Genomic DNA, 23946 nt, shown 5'->3' on the forward strand with positions numbered 1-23946 from the left:
TAAACACAATTCCAACATAGATTTTCACTTTTATCCGTCTGCACATTACTTCATCCCCTAGCCTGTACCTTCCTTGGGGGCCGGGCTCCGACCTCTCCCCCACCCCAGGGCCTGGGATGCAGCTGAGGAACAGGAAGCTGCTCCCCCACAGGCTGCCTGCACTTTGTGCTCTTGGTTGTCCTCTGGGGCAGCCAAAATGCAAGTATCAGCGCACTCCCTCGGGCCCCTGACTTTTGTGGTCAGGCAGATTCCTGCCTGGCATAGTTCCCACCTCCCAGTAGACACTTCAGAAAAATGGGCTGCATGAGTGGATAAAGGTCTGCACGGGCTTCCTGTTCAAAACAAGCGAGTCCTGAAAGAGGGCGGGCAGGCCTGAAGGGTGAGAAGAATATTCCCTAATGTGAAGCCAAGGGCTGGCTACTCTTCCCCAGGCCTAATCTTTTGGGAAAAAACCTTCAGGCCTGATGCAGCTGCAAAGGCAGAGATGATTCTGAAATCTGAGCCTGGCGAGGAGGACTTGGTTTCCGTGTGAACTTCATTTGGTTCTCAGCACTCCTGGCTGAAGCCTAACAGCTGAGGTCACCAATCTCAAGGTTTAAGATTCGCCCAGCAAATGGTCCCAGACCTAAGGTGCGCGCCAGATGGAAAGGTCCCTGGAGAACAACTGGAGAGCAGGTAAAAAAAATAACATGATAACCAAGATGTCTGTAACCAACACTTGCTATTTGTATGGAAATGTCTGCTTTCTCCAAAGGTTTTCATATGTGAGTATTCCTTTGACCCTCAGATCTTCCCCTTTTGTGCCATGGGCTCTCTCTGGCAGTCTGGTGAGGCCTCTGAACCCCTTCCCAGAATGTTTTTGAATGCATAAAACCAAACATGCAGGGAAACCAATGGTACAGAAATACGGTGCTGTCCACAGACCCTTTGGGCAAGATGACATAGAAAGGCCCCTGGCTGGAGACAAAAAGGACTGTCTCCTCACTAGTCATAATTGTGTGACACAGCACAAGACTTCAGAACCTGGATGGAGCCTGAGACTCTAGATCTCCTTCTATCAGGATTCTCATTTCTCAAGAAAACCTAAGTTAGATGTTCTTACTGAAAGGAGAGGAATGTCTCATTTAAGAAATAATGATGACAACAGGTTTTATATTGCTGCCCTATGTCCTTTCCCCTAGACCCCCTCTGGGATTTGCTTTTCCTCCTTAGCCCTCCTTTCTACACAGAATGGGTACCAGGGATTGGCAACACTGGTACAAATTTTAGGTCCTCTTTGAAAATACAACTCTGATTTGTCCATAGCTCCTCCCCTTTACTTTACAGTGTAGTAAAATTAACAAGTCATCTGACCTAGACATTTTTTAGAAGATTTTATTTGCTTATGAGAGAGAGAGAGAGCAAGAACATGAGCAGGGGGAAGGGCAGAGGGAGCAGGACCAGCAGACTCCCCCTGAGCAGGGAACCCGACGTGGGACTTGATCCCAGGACCCTGCGTGACCTGAGCCAAAGGCAGACACTTATCTGACTGAGTCACCCAGGTGTCCCTGACCTGTACATTTCTAAAGGAGAACACTGGTTTGTAACATCGTTTCGAACAACTTAGAAAGCCACCCTCAACGGGAAATCTAAATATCCATCATCCTAAAGGCAGCTAAGCAGTAACATTCAAGTCAAATGTAGGGCAAACCTGCTTCTGCTCTGAAGGAAAGACCTTCACTTCCATCACGTCTGCCAACATACGATGTCCCATCTGTAGTGCCGGGTCCCCATGCAGACTTCCTACGTAAGAGGATCACTAGAACTATAAATCCTAATTTAATTAAATCAATCTTAGTCAACCCCCAAAACAACATGCTAGGCTAGAAATAAAATCCCAGTAAACAACTGGAAAATGGGCACCAAATAATATTAGGACTCCAGAGATTTTGGCAGAAAATGGGTTATTCTATTGGTTCTTGATTAAAACTCTGCTTCCACCTGGGTCAGGGCATTTCATGGGCACACTCAATTCAGTTCCACATGGACAGTGTCAGTGGGAGGCCCTGTGGGAGGAAGCAAACAAAAGCAACAGTTCCCCAGACCCCAGAGCCACTGCGGTGAGTGTATCTGGATTCAGATCAGAGAAACAAAGAGCTACGCGAGTATGGTCCTGCGAAATGGATCAGAAGCACTTTCTCTGAACAACACAGTAAACACCAGGGGCTGCAGGAGGCCTGGTCTCTGCCCAAGCACACACTTCTCCCAAGCCCTCACTGATCAGCAGTCTAACTCTGTAAAAGTACGACTTGCTTGCTTTTTAGTGCTAATAAATTGTCTTCATAAGCCACACACTAGCTCTTCTGTGATTTGGATGAATTTTCAAGCAGAGAAGTAGACAGTCGTCTGACTTCAGGATGGGGCCGAGGGCACACTTGGAAAGAGTCAGCTGATAGGAGAGTCTCTTTTGACATGCATGTTGTTTTTGAGCCAGACGCCCGGCAAGGGGTCTATCTTCTTTCTTCTTCAGCACCCCTCACGGTGCTCTGCGTACTGAGGATCAATCTTTCATTCTGATGAGAAAATGCAACCTTCTGTGCCAAAAGCCAATCATCTTTTAAATGGGAGGTCAGCTCAGGCAACTTCTGCATCTTAGTAGCCACGGTTTACCAACATCCCGGTGTTAGCAGGTCAGACGCACTGAAGTGCCAGGCAAGAAATCGAAGGCCAGCTCTGTGACAGATAAATGGCAGTGCCCAACGATCATGGAGGTACCAAGGAACCCATCAACATGATTCATAAGACTTCCCTGATAGCACAAAGTCAACAGCTGCTGGTCTTGCTTAGGCCATCTGATGGGGGTAAGTGGTTACCAAGAGGCCTTGGTAGATGGACGAATGAATGCATTACATAAGCAGTACCTCAGAAGGGGAGAAGCCTGTCTAATGAAAATGCAATCTTAATTTATTATAGGAACACACTGAATTTTATGGTGTTCTAAGCATCTAGGGAAAGTCAGGAGATGACTTTCAATAGAGGTGGGGAGGACTTCATTGCAAAGCTCGAGTCCATGGCTCTTCTGAAAGTATTTCCCAGAGATTAAAACAAAAAATCATGGCTAGAATGCCATCCAATCTTGACAGCGTGTGACTCGAGAGAAAAGTACATGGCATAATAGCCCTTTTCCTCTCTCAGGGAGGAGCACCGAGTCATCTAGGGTGAATTCACTTTATACCTAAGATGTAATCTCTTATAGGAAATTTAAAACAATAACTTGAGACCTGGCAGTTTTATCATCCAAGCTATTGGGCTAAGCTTCAAGCTACTAATCCCCCGAGGAAAAGCATAGCCAGGAGACAGCTAAAATAAGCTTAAGAATGTATATAGTCATTTTATTATAAATGGCTACTTCAGAATCATTCTGTGTTTGATTTTGACTCGTTCAAGGCAAGATTAGCCAATACACATGTCGGACACACTTGGAAAACAACCTGTCAATCTACCTGTGAGAAGAGAGATGCCTCTGAAAGTGCATCATATTGGTGAGGGGAGAAAAGGAAACCACCCACATTTGGCTATTGCTAAAAGCCAAGCAGAACCTCCTGTTATCCAGGATAAGTGGTAAATTACTGCTTATTATAGGGTATTACACCGTTTACAGAAACTGCAAGTGCTCATTACAAACGACACATCACACTTATCGTCAGAGAGTGTGGCCAAAGCATGGGCACAGGCGTGCGACAAAACATGTGCCGCTTGCCAAGCCTCCCTGTGGCTGAGGTTATTGTTGCCAATACAAAGGTGACAAAGAAGTGGACTGGCTGAACGTACAGGCTGTCTTCCTGCCGCTTCCGGGAAGATGTGCTCAGAGGCTCACTTGAACTTCCCTCCGACAGGTTGAAGGAAGAAGGGGTGACCTTTATTTATCCACTGAGGCCAAGCCCACTCTCTTCCATGGAGAAGGTAGGTCCAGATTTGGCATGCAGTTTTGCTCCCACAAATGTTAGCCCTCCTGATTCACTCAGAGAAGATTTGGTCTAGCTGAGTGGGTCAGAGTCCACAAATGCTTCTGTTTACATTTGGATCAAGGCCTTTTGGGGACTATGATCCTGAGCTGATTGAAAAAGCTTAATTAACGAGCCCATGAGAGGAAGAAAGTGCCCCCCCAGCGCCGTGCCTGACCTAGAGCAGTGGCTCAAAGTATGTCCACTAAGCGAAAGCACGGATAAACAGCAAATGTGGAGTGAACACAGGCCCACGCCCCACCGACTGGGGGCTTTAGCAGGGCAGTGATTCAACACTAGGGAAAGATAATCTTCGTTAAGGAAGTGACACAAGGAGAAAATACTGTATCTGAGAGTATCAGTTGTTCCATCCACAAATATGAATGGTTTGGAAGACTGTGTGCCCTATATTCCCCCTTCTCATCTCCTCAGAAATTTATAAAGTTAATTAATATTAATGTATGAATATGATATTAATGCACTGTGAAGGTATAAATTGAAGACAGACTAGAAATCCAAAAACAAATGTATCTGTAACTGTAGATGACAGCATATCCCATGTCTTCCTAAACACTTGATTACTACTTCATGTTACTGGGGGGTTCTCTGTCCCCGCAGGGCACGATAACCCCATCTCCGTGCATTGGAGGCCTTCCCTTGAAACAGGCCGAGGCTATGATAGGAGGGTCGCGACGGTGCTGTGAGAACACCAACTTTAAAATCGTATCCTCTTGTTAGTTTGAGCCTGTGATCCAGCATTACATTACAGTAGGTCTGGATTTTTATTTGAGTTAAGAAAAATGAGTCGAGAAGATTCGGAAATGCCAAACAAACAAACGAGCTTCCACGAGCCCCTCCTTCCCCCACCCCTAGCAGACCCCAGGGAAAATACTATACATTTCAAAGCTCCAGCAGTCAGAATTTCTATTAAGCCTATATATCCACTGCCAAGTCCTATAGAGAATTCAGCGACTCCCTGGAGAATTAGGAAGGAAAAAAAGAACAACATAAACAAGTTATTTTCCTCTAATAGCAGTGGCACTAAAGCCAGCTGCCCTTCTTTGCTGGAGCATCACCCCCACGGAAAACACTTACACTAAAGGTTCTGAGAAGCACAGATAAGGAAGGAAGGGATATCATCTGGGTTTTTTTTATCGGAGGAAAATCACTACTTCTCTGATACAAGTTTAATGTGCAACAGCCTGGAGAGAGAAGGACCGACAAGATGATGACTTCCCTCACCCCTTCCAGGTCAAGCCCGCGAAGCTACGATACTAGGAGTGCAAACGCTCTTTTGCTCTGTTTCGCTTTACTACAAGCGCTGGGTACTGCTGTATAAATTCGGATAAAGAGGTGGAAAGTGTATGAGCGGGAAGCACTCAGTAACTCTCTCCAAAGCAGCTGGTAAATGTGTGCAATTCCAGATGATCACCACCCTGAAACTATACTTTAAAACTTTGTAAGAAATGTTTATTACTGATACTCAGTACGTAATTTACAGCGCCGTGGTGAAATTCTCTTCCATTTCATTTCAAGGGCTTGTGAAAAGAAAACGTCAACTGTGGGGGAAATATGCTTTATGGATCTTGGCTTAAAACCGAGGAAAAACACACATGCAAGTCTCTTTTGGGAGAAGAAAATAGTCTAATAAATGGCCTAATGAACAGTGTAATGATTTTTTTTTTTTAAGTAGGCAATAGGAAGGAAAAGGGAAGAAAAACAGAAGCTAAAAGACTCCAAACCTAGATAACGAAGCCCTAGGTGATTTGATATGGAGACTATGCTTTAAAATCAGTTTTTAAAACATGAATTATGAATAGCTAATTGGCTGGATAAATTAATATTCGGTGGAAGAAGCTACAGTGAGAGCAAAATAGAAGATCATATGAAAATGTAAGTGGATTTATAATCTATAGTCTTCATCATGCCTTCTGAAAGGTAAATCGACTTCTGACTTGTACCTTTGTGTGATTTTTAAGTCTAAGTTCATAGCTTCCTTTGGTCAGGAAGTCTCCAGTGTTTGCAGTCACAATGCAGGCCAGCAGTAAGCGACCAGGATCCTAATGCATCTTTTCAGAAACACGTCCCTAATTTCATACTATATTCTGATCATGTCTACACTCTCATAGCCTTTACAGGACTGCTTCTTACTACGGTCTTATAGGCCATACAACATTCTGGGAACAAGGGATTCAGAATCAGGGTATCTGGATTGGAATCTGGATCTTTCCATTAGACGAGAACTTGAGGAGGCATCTGTACCCGCTACCTGTCTCAGAGTCTCATCCGTAAAATGAGAGGCTTACACTATAACTTCCAAGGTACTTTCAGCTAAACCATTTTATGACTACAGGATCCTCTTTTGTATTTTATACTTGTGTGTGTGTGTGTGTGTGTGTGTGTGTGTGTGTGTGTGTGTTGGTGGTGTCTGAATTTTCAGAAGTTGCAGACAACCTGTAAGTTTCTTTGGAGAACTATCTTTCTGTCTCCTAGTATTCTCTCTCACAATGCAGCCTTTACCTACTCAGGTCACTCAACAAATATAAGACTAAATCACAGAGGGCTGGGCTATGCATTTTATTAAAGACCTAGTAACTAGAGGCTACTCTGAGAAAATCTGGCCTCTACTTCTAAGGGGTAGATCCCAGGGCACATTGAAAAATGGCCAGCTTTTTAAGAAGCAAACTTCCTCCCAGCCTAGTCCCTTATTTCCTCCCTCCTCTGAGACAGACCCAAGGAAAAGGGAATGCTGTCCGGCTGCATGGAAACAAAATACAGTGGGACATTCAGCAAATGGAGCAGTTGCCGGTATTTGAGAAGAGAAGGATCAAGAACTCACAGAGCATTTCTGGCTGGGTCTTGAAGGGAACAGGGATGGGTTAGAGATCTGAAGACCATCCTGTGGAAGTAAAGATAATTAGCTGATCTAAAGCATGGACTCATTTGACAACAGCAATTGGGCCAGACTGAAAGGGAAGAATGATACTGGTAAGGAGAGAGTTAAAGAAATAAAGGTAAGAAAGTTAGGTGAGAGTCAGGTAAGTATGGTAGTTATATATTTGAAATCTGAACGTGAAGTCTAACAGTAGGGCAGGCTATTTGAAAATGAGACGTTTGGCAAAAGCTGGTCGTGTAGACAAAGAAGGCAACTCGGGCAAAGATATGAGATTTTTCTCAGTCGGCCACTGAGGCACCTGTTCAGGGAAGCAAGGCCAGACCAATCCCATCTGGCAACACTATTCCAGATACCAAAACAGCAAAGATGCAGACAGAGTACAGATTGAGGGAAATCACTATAATAGTCTAACGGAGAGGCATGAAGGTCTCAGTTAAGATGGAGGCAACGGGAACAGAATAAAGGAACAAAGAGTATAAAAGACATGATTCCTGACTGATTGTGAAGGGACAGGGAAAAGGCAAGAGTCAAAGGGGTAAGATATGCCCAGGAAAAGGGGCTAAACACCAACACAAGCAGGACCTTCAAAGGAGAGGAGCTGCTTTATGGGGAAAGAGGACAATGAGCTTAGTTTTGGACAAGGTGAGTCTGTGAAACCATTGCAGAAGGGCCAACATTTAATGAAAAATATGAATGAAAGAGAGCTGAAGCCAAGAGAATAAATCAGATAGTCAAAGACGAGTGCCCTTTTAGCTCTAAAAATTGTTTCTATGAAATCCTGGATCCCTGAATTCACAGGAACACTTTGTTTCTCTTTTTCCTTTTTTTTTTAAATTTTTAAAATTAACATATAATGTATTACTTGCTTCAGAGGTACAGGTCTGTGAATCATCAGTCTTACACAATTACAGCACTCACCATAGCACATACCCTCCCAATGTCCGTCACCCAGCCACCCTATCCCTCCCTCCCCATCCCCCAGCAACCCTCAGTTTTTTTCCCGAGATTAAGAGACTCTTATGGTTTGTCTCCCTGTCTGGTCCCATCTTGTTTCATTTTTCCTTTTCCTTTTTTTAAAAAAGATTTTAATTAATTAATTAATTGACTGATTTAGATCATGAGTCGGGGGGCAGAGGGAGAAGGGAAGAAGAGGGAGAGTGGGTCCCAAAAAGATTCCATGCCAAGCTCACAGCCTCATGTGGATCTCAATCCCAGGACGCCAAGATCGTGACATGAGCCGAAATCAAGAATCAGATGCCTAACCGACTGAGCCACCCAGGGGCCCCTTTTTCTTTTTTTAACCCAGGAAAAAAAATCTGAGACCCTTAGCACTCTGGGATAGAGGTGAGTCAGCATTAATCATGGTGAGATTACCAAGATGGCTCTCTTTACTTGCACCCAGAGACAAACTGATGCAGGCCACTTTAAGAAGATATGATCAAAACTATGTTGACTTCCCTTCCTGCTCCTTTTGTCCACTAATAGACGGGCTCTACTTTCCTTGTTTTGCAGATGGGCATGCTGACTATTCATTTTTATAAATGGATTTCTCTGATGACTGTCATTCCGGTGTCTATGTGTTGACTTGCCTGCCTTCATTTAGGGTTATGTGATTCTGACCTTATGGGCCCATTAAGGGGCTGCCTGCATTGCTTTCTTGGCAATGCTTCTCCCAGGGAAGGGTTTAATCAAGGCTTGGTCACGGTAAGAGGTGCCTCTGAGGCATCACTCTGGACAGTGCTGGGACAGGACCCTCTGCAGCCATCCGGAAACCAGGGGAGGAATCCAGAGCTTCAAGACTCCAGAGTTAGGTCTGTTCTGCTGGACAAACTCTACCCATCCTGCTGCGAGAGGTGCCTGCACTACCTGGGTAAGTGGTTTAGAGTTCCTCTCCTGAGAAGGAGGCCAGTTTTGTTCTATTTTGTTTTTTAACGTTTTACTCTAAAAATCCAGAGAAGCAACTGAAACATATTAATCTGACAAACTGGGGATTTTAAATCAAATCGATTACTGAAGTGAAAGGGGCACAGCTGGCAAACAGGTTTCAAGTACTTGGCCCCTCCATAAAGAAAAACTTCACTCTTTTGAAGAGTGGTTAAAAATAAAGGTAATGGACTTCCAGCCAGTAAGCAATCTCGAGTGATAAACTGTTACCAGGGGATCCAAGTCATTAACTTGAAGGGGCAAGGGTAGATGTGGAGCCCAGAGAAGATGGGGCCTCTGGCGATGACTGAAATTGTGGAGGAAGGCTGTGAATGAATCAGCGATGACAGATCAATAATGGATTAATATAGAGAAGTTGGGGAGACACATTCCTGGGCTATAAGGACTACATTATCAGGGTCAACGAGCAACTTTTACGCTCTCCCACAAACTCTTTCTTGCTCCACAGGATAGGCTCTGAACGGGGATGGACAGACTTCCTGAGTGAGCCCTGTGAAGATGACAGCTCTGGACAGCAGCAGGACTCATGGAACCGACATGTATCATGACTGGGGACAGAGTGGTAGCAGCGGCCCATCCATTCACTCAGACAATAGTACAAGAGCTAAGTCCTTGCTAGGGTACTATGGGTAAGAATAAAATGGCCAAATCCCTGCTCTGATGGAGCTTACCTTCTAACAGGGGAGAACAGCAGTAATCCAATACTATGCTAAGAAGTGGGCCATTGCAAAACGCACTATTAGCTGTGAAGGACAATATCTCAGTTCTGTGAGAGGGAATAACAAAGCACTCTCATTGAGACAAGTGATCAGGGCGGACTTCCCTGAGAATGTGGTCCTTCAGCTGAGGATCGTGGGAGTTAACCAGTCAAAGCACAGGGCGCGGGCTCCAGACAGAGGCCATGGCAGGTGCAAAGGCCCTTTGGGAAGGCAGAGCATGATGCAAGGTGGGTCATGAGAGGAACCAGGCTGACGTGAACACAGACAGCACAGAAAACGTCTGCAGAGGCAGGAGGGGGCCAGACTGTGCAGGCACTCTAGGCCATGTGAAGATTTGGGTCTTTATTGAGAGAGCAATAGGAAGCCAGCTGAGGGTTCAAGCAGGTATAAGGTCAGAAATGTCCTTAAAATGTGCCACTCTGGCTACAGTTAGTAAACTTCAGGGAGGGTGCAGAGAGAACACAGTGGGGGCAATTAACAGAGCGGAGGAAACAAAAGGGATGATGATAGTCGGACTGGTGTGATCCTGATTGATTTTTGTCATTTGGAATGTAATATTAGTATGAAAGTTATTCCATAATGAAAGAAAAATCTTTCTAACCATGCACATTTCAAGTGTGTTCACACAGCTCACTGAGAAAGTTTTATTGTAAGTCTATTCATTTCTTTAATAACAGGCATGGAAAAAAATTATCTTCACAGAATAGGGAAAAGAGCTCTCAGCTTCTCCCTTCTGATCATTTGCTATCTGAGGGGGCTACATGTCCTTCCTGCTCCTTCACCTGTCAAATGTTGTGGGTGGGGAGAGCCGTCCCCACTGGTGGTCCACAAAACCTGTTGATAGCTCTAAATTTAGAACTTGATTCACCTACTTAGGATGAAAATCTACTTCCCACAACATACGGGTAAAGTATTGCATAAAATTTTTCTTTTTTTTTTTTTTTTTTAAGATTTTATTTATTTTATTTGACAGACAGAGATTACAAGTAGGCAGAGAGGCAGGCAGAGAGAGAGAGAGGAGGAAGCAGGCTCCCTGCCAAGCAGAGAGCCCGATGCGGGACTCGATCCCAGGACCCTGAGATCATGACCTGAGCCGAAGGCAGCGGCCCAACCCACCGAGCCACCCAGGCGCCCCTGCATAAAATTTTTCTATAGAACAAAAGATAAATGCCTTCTCTGGATGGGTAAGTATGAGTCACTGACTCCTTATTGATGTTTTCTACTCCAAAATATTCATCTATTTCTGGTACTTCATAACTGCATATTTGATTAACACGTGTCTCCAAGTCTTTTTTAACAGACAGAAGCCTTCTACAGGGCAGGCTCTGATATATCAGCCTCATTAGCCTGGGATCTGCTTAGTATCAGACCTGTCCTCCGTGTGTATATGCGTTTTATCTGAATTCTGTTAATTTTTCATTTTTCTTTTCTTACCTTTTTTTTTTTTTTTTTTGCCATTCCTCCTACAGGTACATGTTTCTTTATCATTCAAGTTCTAAAACTCGTGACAAAATTAACACCAATGGTTTTGCCCTTTAAGAAAAAAACACAGGAAAAGAACATGACTGGCTTTTTTCATTACTGTCAAAAGCTGTGTAGAAAAATGGAATTAAGTCTGAAAAGAGGAAAATAAAATCTCCAGCGAGCATTTTTACAGTGACAATAACACAACCAGAGCCCATTAATTGGCTCCCTCTTTCAGAAGGAGCAAGCAAGCACACTCCTCCAGCCTCGCAGGGACAGGAGTCTGGCGTGTAAGGGTAACTGGCTGTTAGCACAGCAGAGACTTGCAAGAAATAGTAATATTTCAATACAGGACCTCTGCCAGAGCCAAGAGCTGCAGTACCATCCTGGAGACTAAAACTTGACACTTTGTATGAACCTCTTCTGTCATTGACCTCAAAGGTGGAGACATTTCCTTCTCTAAAACCCACTTTTGTTCTATTGCATCACATTAACAGGGCAAGCCATCCATGCACAAACTCTAGGTCACCTGGTTAGCAGCGACCTCCCGGAACCAGCCCAAGATTTTTGTTTTGTTAAGCATCAGGCTAAGAAGAAAAGCTGGCAGTCTCAACTTTAGCACTGACAATGGCCCAGACGATGCACAGAATTGCAGGCAAGTAAATGGTCCAGGTTCAAACGTCTCATTTTTCAATCACGCTATACTTGGGAAGAGTTTTCTGAGGCTGTAACTCTCCACCTTTAATTTATCCCGTTGTCCTCAACCACTGCAGCACTTAGAAAAAGAAACATGACTCCCTTTCTGAGATTCCTGGTGAATAAATAGCATCAGCTATAGAAACCGACCCCAGAACAGAAGGCTGCCCTTCCCCGGGACTAAACGGCAGTATATTCAGCAAGGGGGATACAGATATTCTGTGATAATAATATCAACACTGAAGACCTGGGAGGAGGCGAGCTGACCCCACAGAGGCCTTTCCAGGTGACACAGAAGCTGCCAAATGCTTTCAAAATGCTTCTCAGGGAAGGCACAGGGGAGAAACTTTCTCAAGTTAAGATGCTGTGGAAACGGTCTGACCCACAGGGGTGCTCCAAGGTCAAGAAGGCTGGGCCCCTCTGAGAGGGCAAACCCTGGGTGAAAATGTACTTTTGAAGTCTTGGGGAAAGGCAAAAGGAGGCAGCACTCTCACAGAATGGGGCCTTAAGAGGCCCAAGGGGAGAAGCAGCATAAGGAAAATATGGCTCAGGTGTCCTTTTCAGAGAAGCACAACTTGTGCTTAGAGTAAGTGGCTTCAAGGTTCTGAAAAGCTACTAGGATATTGCTATGGACAGCACTTATTTAATTTCTTTAATTTATTGCTGGCAGTGAATAAACCATGCCACTCTGCCAACATATGCTGCTCAAATAACAGCAAGGACAAACATCTAGAAAAACATTTATGACTGCAGCAAGAAAAAACAACTTTTCCAAATAAAGTCATCTTTTTGATTATAAAAGAAATATATGTAAATTGGTCAAAAGTACAGAAAACTAGAAATAATTTACATAATCCCAGTCCACAGAGGCAGCCATTAACAACATTTTGGCCTATTTCCGTCAGGCTTTCTTCTTCCATATTTTTTTTCCTACTTGTGATAATATTTCTACACTTCTGCATTCTGCTTTTAAAAAATCTTATTATATATATTTTTTCTTCAGTTATTAAAAACTCTTGACAACATTTTTAATGAACAATGAGGCTGGAGAAGAAAACTTATTTAGGAGGGAATCCAGATAGTATATCTGGCAGGTAGATAGCTTGTAAAAAAATTTGGCTAAAAACTAGAAATCCTAGGTAGTTCTAGATTATGGCTATAGAATTCTTCAGTGGAAAAAAAAAAATTTCAGTAGTATCAATGATCAATTCTTTATAGCTAGTAATTTATATTTGCCAAAATGTTTGCCAAGGGCATAGTCTTGGACAGATGATGGCTGAGATGATTAGCACTTCTATGAACAAAATTATCAGTCAATGAGACCATGACAGAATGAGAACTGGTTAAAAAATGAACCTGAATGAAGTCAGTATGTTAAGGAATATCTGCTAACAGGAAACACGACAGCTATGTACAAGGAAGGAAAGAAAAAGGACTGTAGTCATTGGGAAGCATCAACAGCCCATGTAGTAGAGCTTTCAGGGATTCGGGTTGAAGATGGATGACACACACTGACCTTTCTCCCTTCCTGGAAATGAATGAGGTGACATCAAAGAAAACAAATGCACTCATAAAGGATTGCAAACTGGAGGGAAAGATATAAGCAAATCAAGATTCTTCTGAATTTCCAGAAAACAGCAGGTGGATGCAATATTATTTATACATCTGAGGGGAGCAAGGTAGGTTTCCATATTGAAGCAAAGTGAGCAGATAAATCAAAATGGTCCACATCCAGCCATATCACTGTGATATTTAACACTTCCAATAATGAGAAGATCCTAAGGCTTCTACAGGAGAAAATATATCACTACAAATAATAAGAATCAGATCCCATGAGATTTCTCATCAGTAACATTAGATGCTATTTGGCAATAAATCCAAGCTTTCAAAATTCTGAAGGAACTGACTTCTGTATCCAGTAAAACTAGGATTCGAGCATGCAAGAATTCTGAAAATTTGCCTTTCACATACCCTTTTTTCTGAAAACAATTCTGAATACATTTACTCTGTGCAATGCCTATGAGAGATCTTGAGTGAGACCCAACAAAGTCCTATTTGGCTTTGGATTCACCCAGGAGAGAGAACAGAGAACACTATGCCACTGGAGTAGCAGCAGGCATTTCTGCTTAGTGGGAGTCCCTGCAGTGGTCTATACCACTGAACAGGAGCTATTCCCGCTGGCATGCAACATGACAGCTCAGGTGAGAGTGGGCCGGTGTGGAGCCACTCTAGTTCAGAAGCCTCATATTCCAGATTGAAACTATTATCTCTTGTAATAGCTCCATAAACAAAGATCCCAGAATTTTCACAAGGGACGTGCCTAGTCACAAAAGTCATCACACTCAGGAAACCCAAAGCTATGGTTTCCAACCAGATATTTACAGTCCTCCCAAGCCAGATGCAATTTACTAATCAGGGGCAATTTTCCTCATAAGCAATGTTGCCTAATAGCTGACACTCCACTTCCATCAGGTTTTTAGGGGAACAGATCGGAAGAGGTAACTGGGCCCAAGGTCAGTATCTCACTGCAAAGGAAACAGGGTTTTGTTAACCATTTACCCACATTCTACAAGAGGAAAAATAAATCCAAGAGTGAAACCAAACTAGATAGGAAAGAAAGAGAAATTTGAGTTACGTCGTAGGCTTAGGAAGCAGTCTGTTTAAAATTAACCAAAGAACAATCAGTATGTCTCAGAAACTTCTGTAAATAGGAAAAAGGCAATTAGAAGCTCCAAGAAAACAAAAAGCTAGCTAATATGAAGCTATTTATTTATTATATGGGAAAGAATTCTGAGTACTTGTAAGAAAATCAAATCCATTTGATCTGAACACAATACAATTCTTCTAAGAGGGACATAAGTTTAGTGACACAGAATAATACATCCAATAAATTATAGATCTGTAGTAAACAGTGTTTACATAATCATAATATCATAATGAGTTTTTAGTAGTTTTCCCTTTTTGAGACCAATTTACAGTTAACACATGGAAGGTTTAACTGTAAATTACAGAACAGAAAATAAGTGTCATAAATCTTTACAAGGCCAATGTGGTGGGACAGTTAACAGAAGATGGGGAGAGATAAAGGGAAAGGTAGGGTGGTAATTTCTTCATACATAGTAGGGAGTCAAGGAATACTATCTACAAATGACGGCTCAAAATATAGAGGTATATTGTTTAATTTTAAAAGGTAAGTAGTTGGTGGAACTAAAAGGAAAAAATGTTACAAAAAATGAGAAATAGTTCAGTGAGCTAAATTTCTCATTTTTTATAGCAAGGAGTTAGTAAAGCTGATAAATTAATAAACACAGACATAAAAATATTATTTATAGTTGAGATGTGATAAAAACAAAAAAAATAGTCAAAAGCAGTTACTTCTGAGGAACGGAGCACAAGATGGGGAGATAAAATTGTACTTTTCACATTTATCTTTCTGTATTGCTTAAATTACTTTTCCATGCATGTTTTACATTTATAATAAAAAGCTGATGTTGGTGTCTTACTGTATCAACACAGATTTAAAGTTCAATGATTTAGAAGACAGTAGAGAAAAGGAATCAAAGATTGGAAGGTGAAGTCTTTTGGAAGAAGGCTAAAGGGCATAGTATTAGCTGGTGTGAAAAAAGAAGGGTAAAAAGTAATTTTATAAAATCAGTTAATACATTTGCAATAATGTGGATAAACATCGAGGGCATTATGCTAAGTGAAAAAGTCACACAGAGAAAGACAAATAAGTGTATGGTCTTACTTAAATGTGTAATCTTAAAAAATGAACTTATGGAAACAAGAGAACAGATTGGTGGTTGCTAGTGGGTTGAGAGGAAGGTGGGTGAAGGGTGGATCAAAAGGCACCAACTTCCAGTTACAAGATCAGTGAGATCTGGGGATGGAATGTACAGCAATGGTGACTACAGTGAACATAGTTTTGTACGCTTGAAAGCTGCTAAGAGAGCAGATCTTAAAAGTTCTCATTGCAAGATAAAAAACGTGAGGTTACTGAACTTGTGGCAGTCACTTTGCTCTATGTATCATTATACTGTATACCCTAAACTCGCACAATGTTATGTATCAATTATATCTGAGTAAGCCGGGGGGGAAAAAAAACCAAATCAAATACACGCTTATACAAAAACATGCTTATCTGTGATAGAAAATGGGCCTTTATCCTGAGAGTAAAACAAGTGAGCTCCATCCGTAGCAGAAAGGACTTAGGATAGCAATACAGGAAAATATCCTGCTCCAGGAGCAGAGTCTTACAAGGAGACACTGGGGAATCTCATTCCCTAGTTATTTTTCAGAGGACAGCAAAAATCTGTCCTTTGATTTCTTGACTAGGTAGAACGCTATCAAGAAGCACGGCTGTGATCTATAAAGATCCTATAGCATTTCATTTATAACATGATTCACATATTTCAAAAAAAAGGAGGTTTATAACTTTTGAAGCTAACAGAATCCTCTCTTGAGGACTGCTCTGGAGTATATTAGTAAAAAGGAAAGTCTTTCCTCTTTTATCATCCGCATGTCTTCTATTATATTTCTTAACATCTAACCCACACATGAAAGGCACAATAGATTCAGGTTATGCCTCTAAACATAAAGTCATGACCTTCTGTTTCATTGATTCTTAGGGGGTTAAAAGGCATTTACCTTCTTGCTACTACTCTTGTTTTTACATTATTTATCTGTTAATCTATTAAAACACGTATTGCTGTAGCATGGAAGTGCTAACATGGAAGGTTAAAAAGATATAAATTATTTAAATCCAACAACGAATAGAAACAAAATACCAAAAAAAGGGGGAAAAAGACATTGATGACTTAATACAAAGCTACTGGTAGGAGGGGTTCCTGGGTGGCTCAGTCGGTTAAGTATCTGCCTTTGGCTCAGGTTAGGATCTGAGGGTCCTGGGATTGAGCCCTGTGTCAGGCCCCCTGCTTAGTGCGGAGTCCGCTCCTCCCTCTGCCTCTGCTCCTCCCCCTGCTTGAGCTCTCTCTCAAATAAATAGTTAAATCTTAAAAAAAAAAAAAAAAAAAAAAAAAAAGCTACTGGGAGGGGTCTAATGAGTGAATGCATTTTTTTTTTTAAAGATTTTATTTATTTATTTGACAGAGAGAGATCACAAGTAGGCAGAGAGTTAGGCAGAGAGAGAGGGGGAAGCAGGCTCCCTGTTGAGCAGAGAGCCCAATGTGGGGCTTGATCCCAGGACCCTGGGATCATGACCTGAGCCGAAAGCAGAGACTTTAATCCACTGAGCCACCCAGGCGCCCCGAGTGAATGCATTTTTGAATCAAGAAAAAAACCATTTAAATAACTACAAAACCATTATGATATATACCTGAGTCAGCAGTCAGTCAACCAGTTATTGTCAAAACCCATACTGTAACACACCTTCAGCAGGGGAACATAAAGAGATGAAGCATCTAATTTATAACACATAAAACAACAGACAAGATGGGTGATGGTAACCAGTGAGATGTGGAAAAGATGGGGAAGCAGAGGGTCTGGCCCATGAGCTATATACTCAGGGAGCAATAGCTCTGAAAAGATAAATGGTCAGTTGTTCATGGGCCTGGAAGTCCTTCCTGTCGTATAAAAAGGGTTCCAGGCACTTGGAAACAAGTAAGTCATTTTCATTTCCTTGTTTCTGTCATCTAGCTGGGCTTAGCCCTCTTTAGTAAGGCTTTGTGGTACAACAGAAAGAGCCCTCCACTTTCTCTTTTATAAAATGAGAACAATATCCCACATGGTGTTTTATGTTCAGGACAAAGTGAGACAAAACACAGAAAAGTCATAGAATACTAGTTACTCAATAATTGTTAGTTTTCTTATCTGACGGCAGAGATGGCTATAAGACTGTGCTCTGCTGAGAAGTGGCTGCCCAGCAGGAACTATGGTTTCTAGCCCTACCAGCACCTAGTGTGGTAAATGACTACTTCTCCTCAATCGCACGCAAGTGGAAGGGATGGCCACTATATCCAGGCCAAGGCTGTGCAGAAAGACCAGATATAGCTTCTCTCTGGTCTTTCCCCATTTGGCAGCTAGATGCAGGTGATGCTGATGAACCCCCAGATGATGGCAGTGCCACAAGAAGGAAGATGCCTGGGTTCCTCAGTCACCTGTGGAGAAGAGCCACCTGATAACCAGGACTGCCCATACTGCCTGCTACATGACTGAGAAATAAACTATTGCATTAAGACTCCGGAATGTTGAAGCCACTTTCCATTATAGCAGCAAGTGTTACCTTAATCAATGGAAGCATTAAATGTGCTCTATGATAATTACGATCATTACGATGGTAAGGGTGTCAAACGTTGCATCAAATAAGCCATCATTAATGCTGTTATGAAATCTTGGCCAAGAAAGTACATGAAAGGATGTTCAACGTCATTCGTCATGAGGAAAATGCAAACTGAAACCACCACTCCATTCCCACTAGGATGGCTGTGAACAAGGAGCTAGACAGTAGTAAGTATTGGCGAGAATGGGAAGAAATCAGAACCCTCCTCCATTGCTGGTGGGAATGCAAAATGCTGCAGCTGCTGTGGAGAAGTTTGGCAATTCCCCAAAAACTTAAACACAGAGTTACCATAAGACCCAGCAATTTTACGCCCAGGAATATACTCAAGAGGACTGAAAACATATGTTCATAAAAAGACTCACACAAGAAGGTTCACAGCAGAAATACTCATTTTAGCCAAAACGTGCAAACAATTCCAGTGTTCATCTGCTGATGAATGGAGAAACAAAATGTGACATGTATATTTCCATAGGATAGAATATTATCCAGCCATAAAAAGGAATTAAGTGCTGACACCTGCTGCAACATGAATGAAGACAGAAGTCTACGTCAAATGAAGAAAAGCCAGAAGAAAAGATCACATCTTATGATTCTGTGTATAGGAAATATCCAGAATATGCAAATCCACAAAGACAGAAGGGAGATATCTGGGGTTGAGGGGCTGTGGGAACTGGAAGGAAATGTAAAGACTGTTAATGGGTAGGAGGTTTCCTTTTGAGGGGGTGATGAAAATGTTTGAAACATTAGATAGTAGGGATGGCTGCCCAACTCTGTGAATACACTAAAAATTCTAGACTGTACCTTTAAAAGGGTGAATTGTGTGGTACATGAATCATATTTCAATAGTAAAAAAGAGAAATCTTCACGCGCCCAGGTGGCTAGTTGGATAAGCGTCTGCTTTCAGCTCAGGTCATGCAGGGTCCTGGGGTTGAGCCCTGCATCAGGCTCCCTGCTCAGTGGGAAGTCTGCTTCTCCCTCTCTCACGGTTTCTCTGCCACCCTCTGCCCTGCTTGTGCTCTCTCTCTCTCTCAAATAAATAAAATCTTAAAAAAAAAAAAAAAAAAAAGGAAAGAAAGAAATCTCAGGTATTTTGCTTTACCTTGCCTCCCAGAGAATCTGGTTCTACCCCAAAAGGCACTGAGCTCTTTTTAGATAATGACTGGGAAAAGGTATGATTCTAGGATGCTGGGAATGTGCTAATTTTTATCTGAGTGAGTTATACAGGTATATAAACATGTTTAGACTCATTCCAGTCATGATCTCAGGCCAGTCAGGACCCACAGGATCCTTCCTCCTAGCTTCCCCCACAACAGTGTAAACGCAAACGGAGGCCCAAAGCCATATGCAGGAAATGACTAGAGATCTACAATACCAAACTTTCTTTCTGAGATGAGATAAATATTTAAAAGTAATGCTGGGAATGATAGGAAGATAGGGAATGGAGTCCCAGAATAAGTACTAAAGTGTGTATTGTACTGGCAAAATTCTGTAAGGAAGAAAAAAGTTCTAAAGGGGTAGTGTGTGGTATCAGGGGTGGGGACCCAAGAGAGGATTACATATTGAAATCCTTTTCCCTGCTCAGGTACATGTCATTTCCAAGAGTCAAGGTCAAACCACCAAATAAGAAAAGCTTGTTTGATCACATAAAAAAATAACTTCTCGTCAAAGTACTTAATAGTCAAAACTGAAGTAAATGATGTTTTCAACCTGTAACTAAGAATAATTTGGTGATTCCATGAGTCTTCATGAGAACCTTCTGTACCCATAGGGAAGAAGGTCTTTTAAATTGTAATAAATTCTGTGAGAAGACATAACTTACTTGCAGGAGACTTTCGTTCTGTCGGCCACCATGGTCCACTGTTGCTGGTTGGTGGAGACCTCAACATAGTAGCTGTAGCTTCGATCATCACAGTCCCAAAGTAGTAACCTGAACAAAGGAAAATACATAAGAATGCTGTGAATGTTCTAACTGCCTGTGTCCTGTCAGCATAAGGAAATCCACGCCTACTTTACTTCTCCTTCCTGCCTCCTTTGTCCCCTTACCCCTACTCCACCTCCAGGCCTGGAGAAAGGACATGAATCTCCAGCAAAAGTCTGGTGACAGGAGGCGGAGTCAGTCTGCAGTGAGAGCAAGGTCTCTTTAGGAGTTTATCTCAGGCAGCCTTTGCTCCCTGACTGGCTATGCCCCTCGGATTGGCTTATCTATGAGAAGATGTCCCCAAATCCTCCTTCCTGATTCATCTCCACTTGGGTAGGCTGACCAAAGGTAACAACATCCTTGAGACTAGCGTTCATGGGGGGAATCTGTGCTTTCTAACTGATAATAACTAGTACGCCCCAATGACCTCAATTATCATGTTTTAGATTCCCTCTCATTCTTAGCGGAATTTTGCACAGCTGTGGTACAATGATCTGATTTGGAGACACAAGCAAACATATATTCGTTAGTAAAACTTTCTTATTATTTAGAGATTATTTGGGTTCTATTCCGCGTATCTCCTTTTTGTCTCAAAAGACAAAATTCATCGCTGGTGACAGGAAATCAGAACAGTGGTTACCTCTGAAAGAGGTAATGCTTGTGAAAGGGAACGCGGGAACCTTCTAGGATGCTGGAAGTGTGTTGATTCTGGCTGAGTGGTAGTTCATGGGTACACACACAGTAAATACCCAGTTAAGTTAGACATGAAAGATTTGTGCCCTGTATGTGTGGTTACTCCTCAATTAAAAAAAATAAAAGAATCTAAGTATTGTAATACTTAGATTAGACAACAGTCTAGCATTTTGCTTTTGATGGTGCCACAGTGGCAGGAGATGAGACACCATTGTTTTCTGTGATTTTAACCTCAAAAAAAAAAGAAAAAAAAAAGAAAAAGAATTATGATTTCAGCCTCAAAAGTCCTTCCCATACAAGATACCTATCTATTGTTTTACATTTGGTCATGCATATTTTCTTCCTCCAATGGCCAGAACAGAGAGTGAGCTCCCTGAAGACAGTGCTTATATCTTACTGATCCTTCTATACCCAGGGACTCAGCATGGTGTCACACTGAGCCTATGCTCAATGAATATTTATTTGTAACAACAGTGATAATGATGATTATTAATATCATACTGGCCAACATTTCTTTAATGCTTATACTGTGTACCAGGCCCTATGTTAAGTGCTCTATATAATTTATCTTATTAAATGGTTCCCAAATCCCCATAACAAGCATTAGTATTCTCATCAAATTACAGATGGTGAAAGTAAGGTTTATCGCTGTTAAGTAACATGTCTATGCTCAAACAGTTAGTGTTGGCAGATAACAGGGTTCAAACCTGGTGTCCCGGCCAAAGCCCATTTTTATCATCCCTCTGTCAAGTGCTTCCTTTACTCCCACTTTATGAATCCTGGTCCCGATTTACAACCTACAACCTATCACTCTACAAAAGTAGTTCATATTATTTGCCCTTGATCTTGCAATGATAATCAATAAAAACTTTTTGCACAAGCTCGATTTAGTGTTGTCTATAACGCTATTATTGGGGATTAGAAACGACACTGCGTTCCATTTACCTTTTATTTGTTTCCAAGTCTAATTTTGTTTGCTATTAGTGACTAAACCCATACTACCTAATATTTTGGAATTCATCTTTTAAGTAAAGCGGAAACAGATTCCACCTTAATTCACTTGAGTATTCCCCTTAATTTGCCTGAGTATTTAATCTCTCCAAGTACTCTGAATGAATCAGACAGGATTCCACTCTATTGTTTTTGCGTCTAATAATTCTGCTCTCAGATTGTACCAGCTTGGCTAATAAGAAAGTGAGTCATTTCCCTCATTAGTCATTTCCTCAAATATTATTCTAGTTTCTTAGCACTTTAATGCAGTTTAGCCTGTTAATTTATGTTTATGTTGAGTAACCTTTAAAAATATAATTTTTTAAAAGATTTTATTTATTTATTTGACAGACAGAGATCACAAGTAGGCAGAGAGGCAGGCAGAGAAAGAGGAGGAAGCAGGCTCCCCACTAAGCAGAGAGCCTAACGCAGGACTCAATCCCAGCACCCTAGGATCATGACCTGAGCCGAAGGCAAAGGCTTAACCCACTGAGCCAGCCAGGTGCCCCTCAAAGTATAATTTTTGTTTCTATGTTTGTCTGGCTCTTATAAAAATTATAGAAAGACTGTTGATCTTCTCATTAAAAAAAAATTCTACTTCAAACATGGATTCTGTTGAGAGTATATGTTCCATACATGTTCTGGGCTGAAATAGCTCATAACTCTGCCAGAGTAGATTAAAAACAAGAAAAAAAAAACTTCAGATTAATTACTCATTCTCTTTACTTAATAACTCTGATAACAAACAGGCTTTTTGGGAGACAGTGTTGAGGCTATTTCCTGAATGGGATTTTAGATTATTTGTGGAGACCCAGGTTCATCATAATCCCTATCCTTCTGGATAATCATGAATTAGTGTTTCTACTAGTGTATCCACTGAAAATAATCAGGCTCTTTTGGGATTGAATCTAACCAGATCTCAAAATATTTCATGGAAAAAGACTGCCCTGAGGAGATGGGCTATAAAGAAGATAAAAAGAAAGACCAATTATAAGTATCACAAATGCTCTAGTAGAGATTCCTGGTGTGACAGGATATTAAAAGAATTTTTAAAGTAGTGTATATTTTGTCCCTTAGTAGTTTTTCCTATAAAGTCCTCTAACTTGTTTTGAGTTTTATTTTAAAAGGAAGATCACCTGTAATTCTAGTAATTTTGTAAACACATACACATGGTCCAAATTATTTGTAACTTGCTTCTTTCATTTAGTGGTTGATTACAAATACCTTTCTTTTGTAGTTATCAAATTTTCTTTTTCATTGTATGTACTGGCTTCACAGAATTCCACCTTATGGATGTCCCACAATTTATTTAATCAGTTTCTTATTACTGGACGGCTAGGTAGTTGGTAATATTACGTTGCTAGGAAAACTCTGTGATGAATATTCTTAAACTAAACCTACAATTCCTGCCCATGAAAGTTTCTGTAAGTGAAACGCCTGGGGCAGAATAGGTGAGGCCTTGATATGTATCACAAAAAGACTACGCACTTCCCTCCTTCCCCCAAACAAAAGTCAGTACTCGCTTTTACTCATATTACCAGCAGTGTATGACAAATGTCTGTTTCTCTGCATCATTGCCGATATTGTGTATTATGTTTAAAAATACTGCCTATTTGATAGATGAAATCTATGTCATTAACTTGCAGCTTTTTACTTACCACTGAACTTGAACACTTTACCCATTTTCTACTTATATTTATCCTTTTGTTAATGACTTACAAGATACCTTCTATATTTGAAGGATATTAATCTACTGCCTATCATAGTTTGCATGCTGAAGATATTAATTTTTATTAGCTCAGTCTATCGATCTTTACTTCAATAATTTCTCCTGGCCTAAATTCTTTTTTCTGAACAGCAGCCAAATGCACACACTGTTGAGACATCTCCTTTCTATTCCTCTACTAAGTGTCCCTGGGGGCTGGAAATGTGGGGTCATGGTGACTCCAGGGTGGAAAAGGGACACTGATGGACCCCACATTATCAAACTACCTACACACTGTAGTTTTTAAGAGAGATTCTAATTCATGTGCCTGGATGAATATTTGCTTGGAATTTAGGCTTAGCCAGGAATGAAAATCCCTTTGTTGATTCAACTGGGGGGGGGGGGAAGTACAGTCTAAGGACACTAAAGAAAAATTGGCTCACTCTTTCCCCCCTCCCCCAACGGAGAGGAATTCTGTTCTAAGGCACAACTGAAAAACCCACCAACTCCCTCCCTTCTTCCCTTGGCAGCAGTCTGCTCCCATGCCTGTGCACCTGCAACAACAGAGGTACTTCTGATTTGTAATCTGCAGAGGAATGTTTGCTCAGGGAGCTCGCCCAGCACAGACACACTTCCTCTG

At 41.6% G+C, this 23946-nt stretch overlaps 1 protein-coding gene across 1 annotated transcript in view; it reads right to left on the minus strand.

Moving 5' to 3' along the window:
- BTBD9 (BTB domain containing 9) overlaps window positions 1-23946 on the minus strand; it is a 415294-nt gene that overhangs the window by 51175 nt on the left and 340173 nt on the right. Inside the window, exon 9 of the mRNA XM_082732274.1 lies at window positions 19820-19927. Coding sequence (XP_082588400.1) covers window positions 19820-19927 — 108 coding nt within the window. The remainder of the gene's footprint in view (window positions 1-19819; window positions 19928-23946) is intronic.

The sequence above is a fragment of the Mustela nivalis genome (assembly GCF_964662115.1).
Source record: "Mustela nivalis genome assembly, chromosome: 5".
NCBI lineage: Eukaryota > Metazoa > Chordata > Mammalia > Carnivora > Mustelidae > Mustela > Mustela nivalis.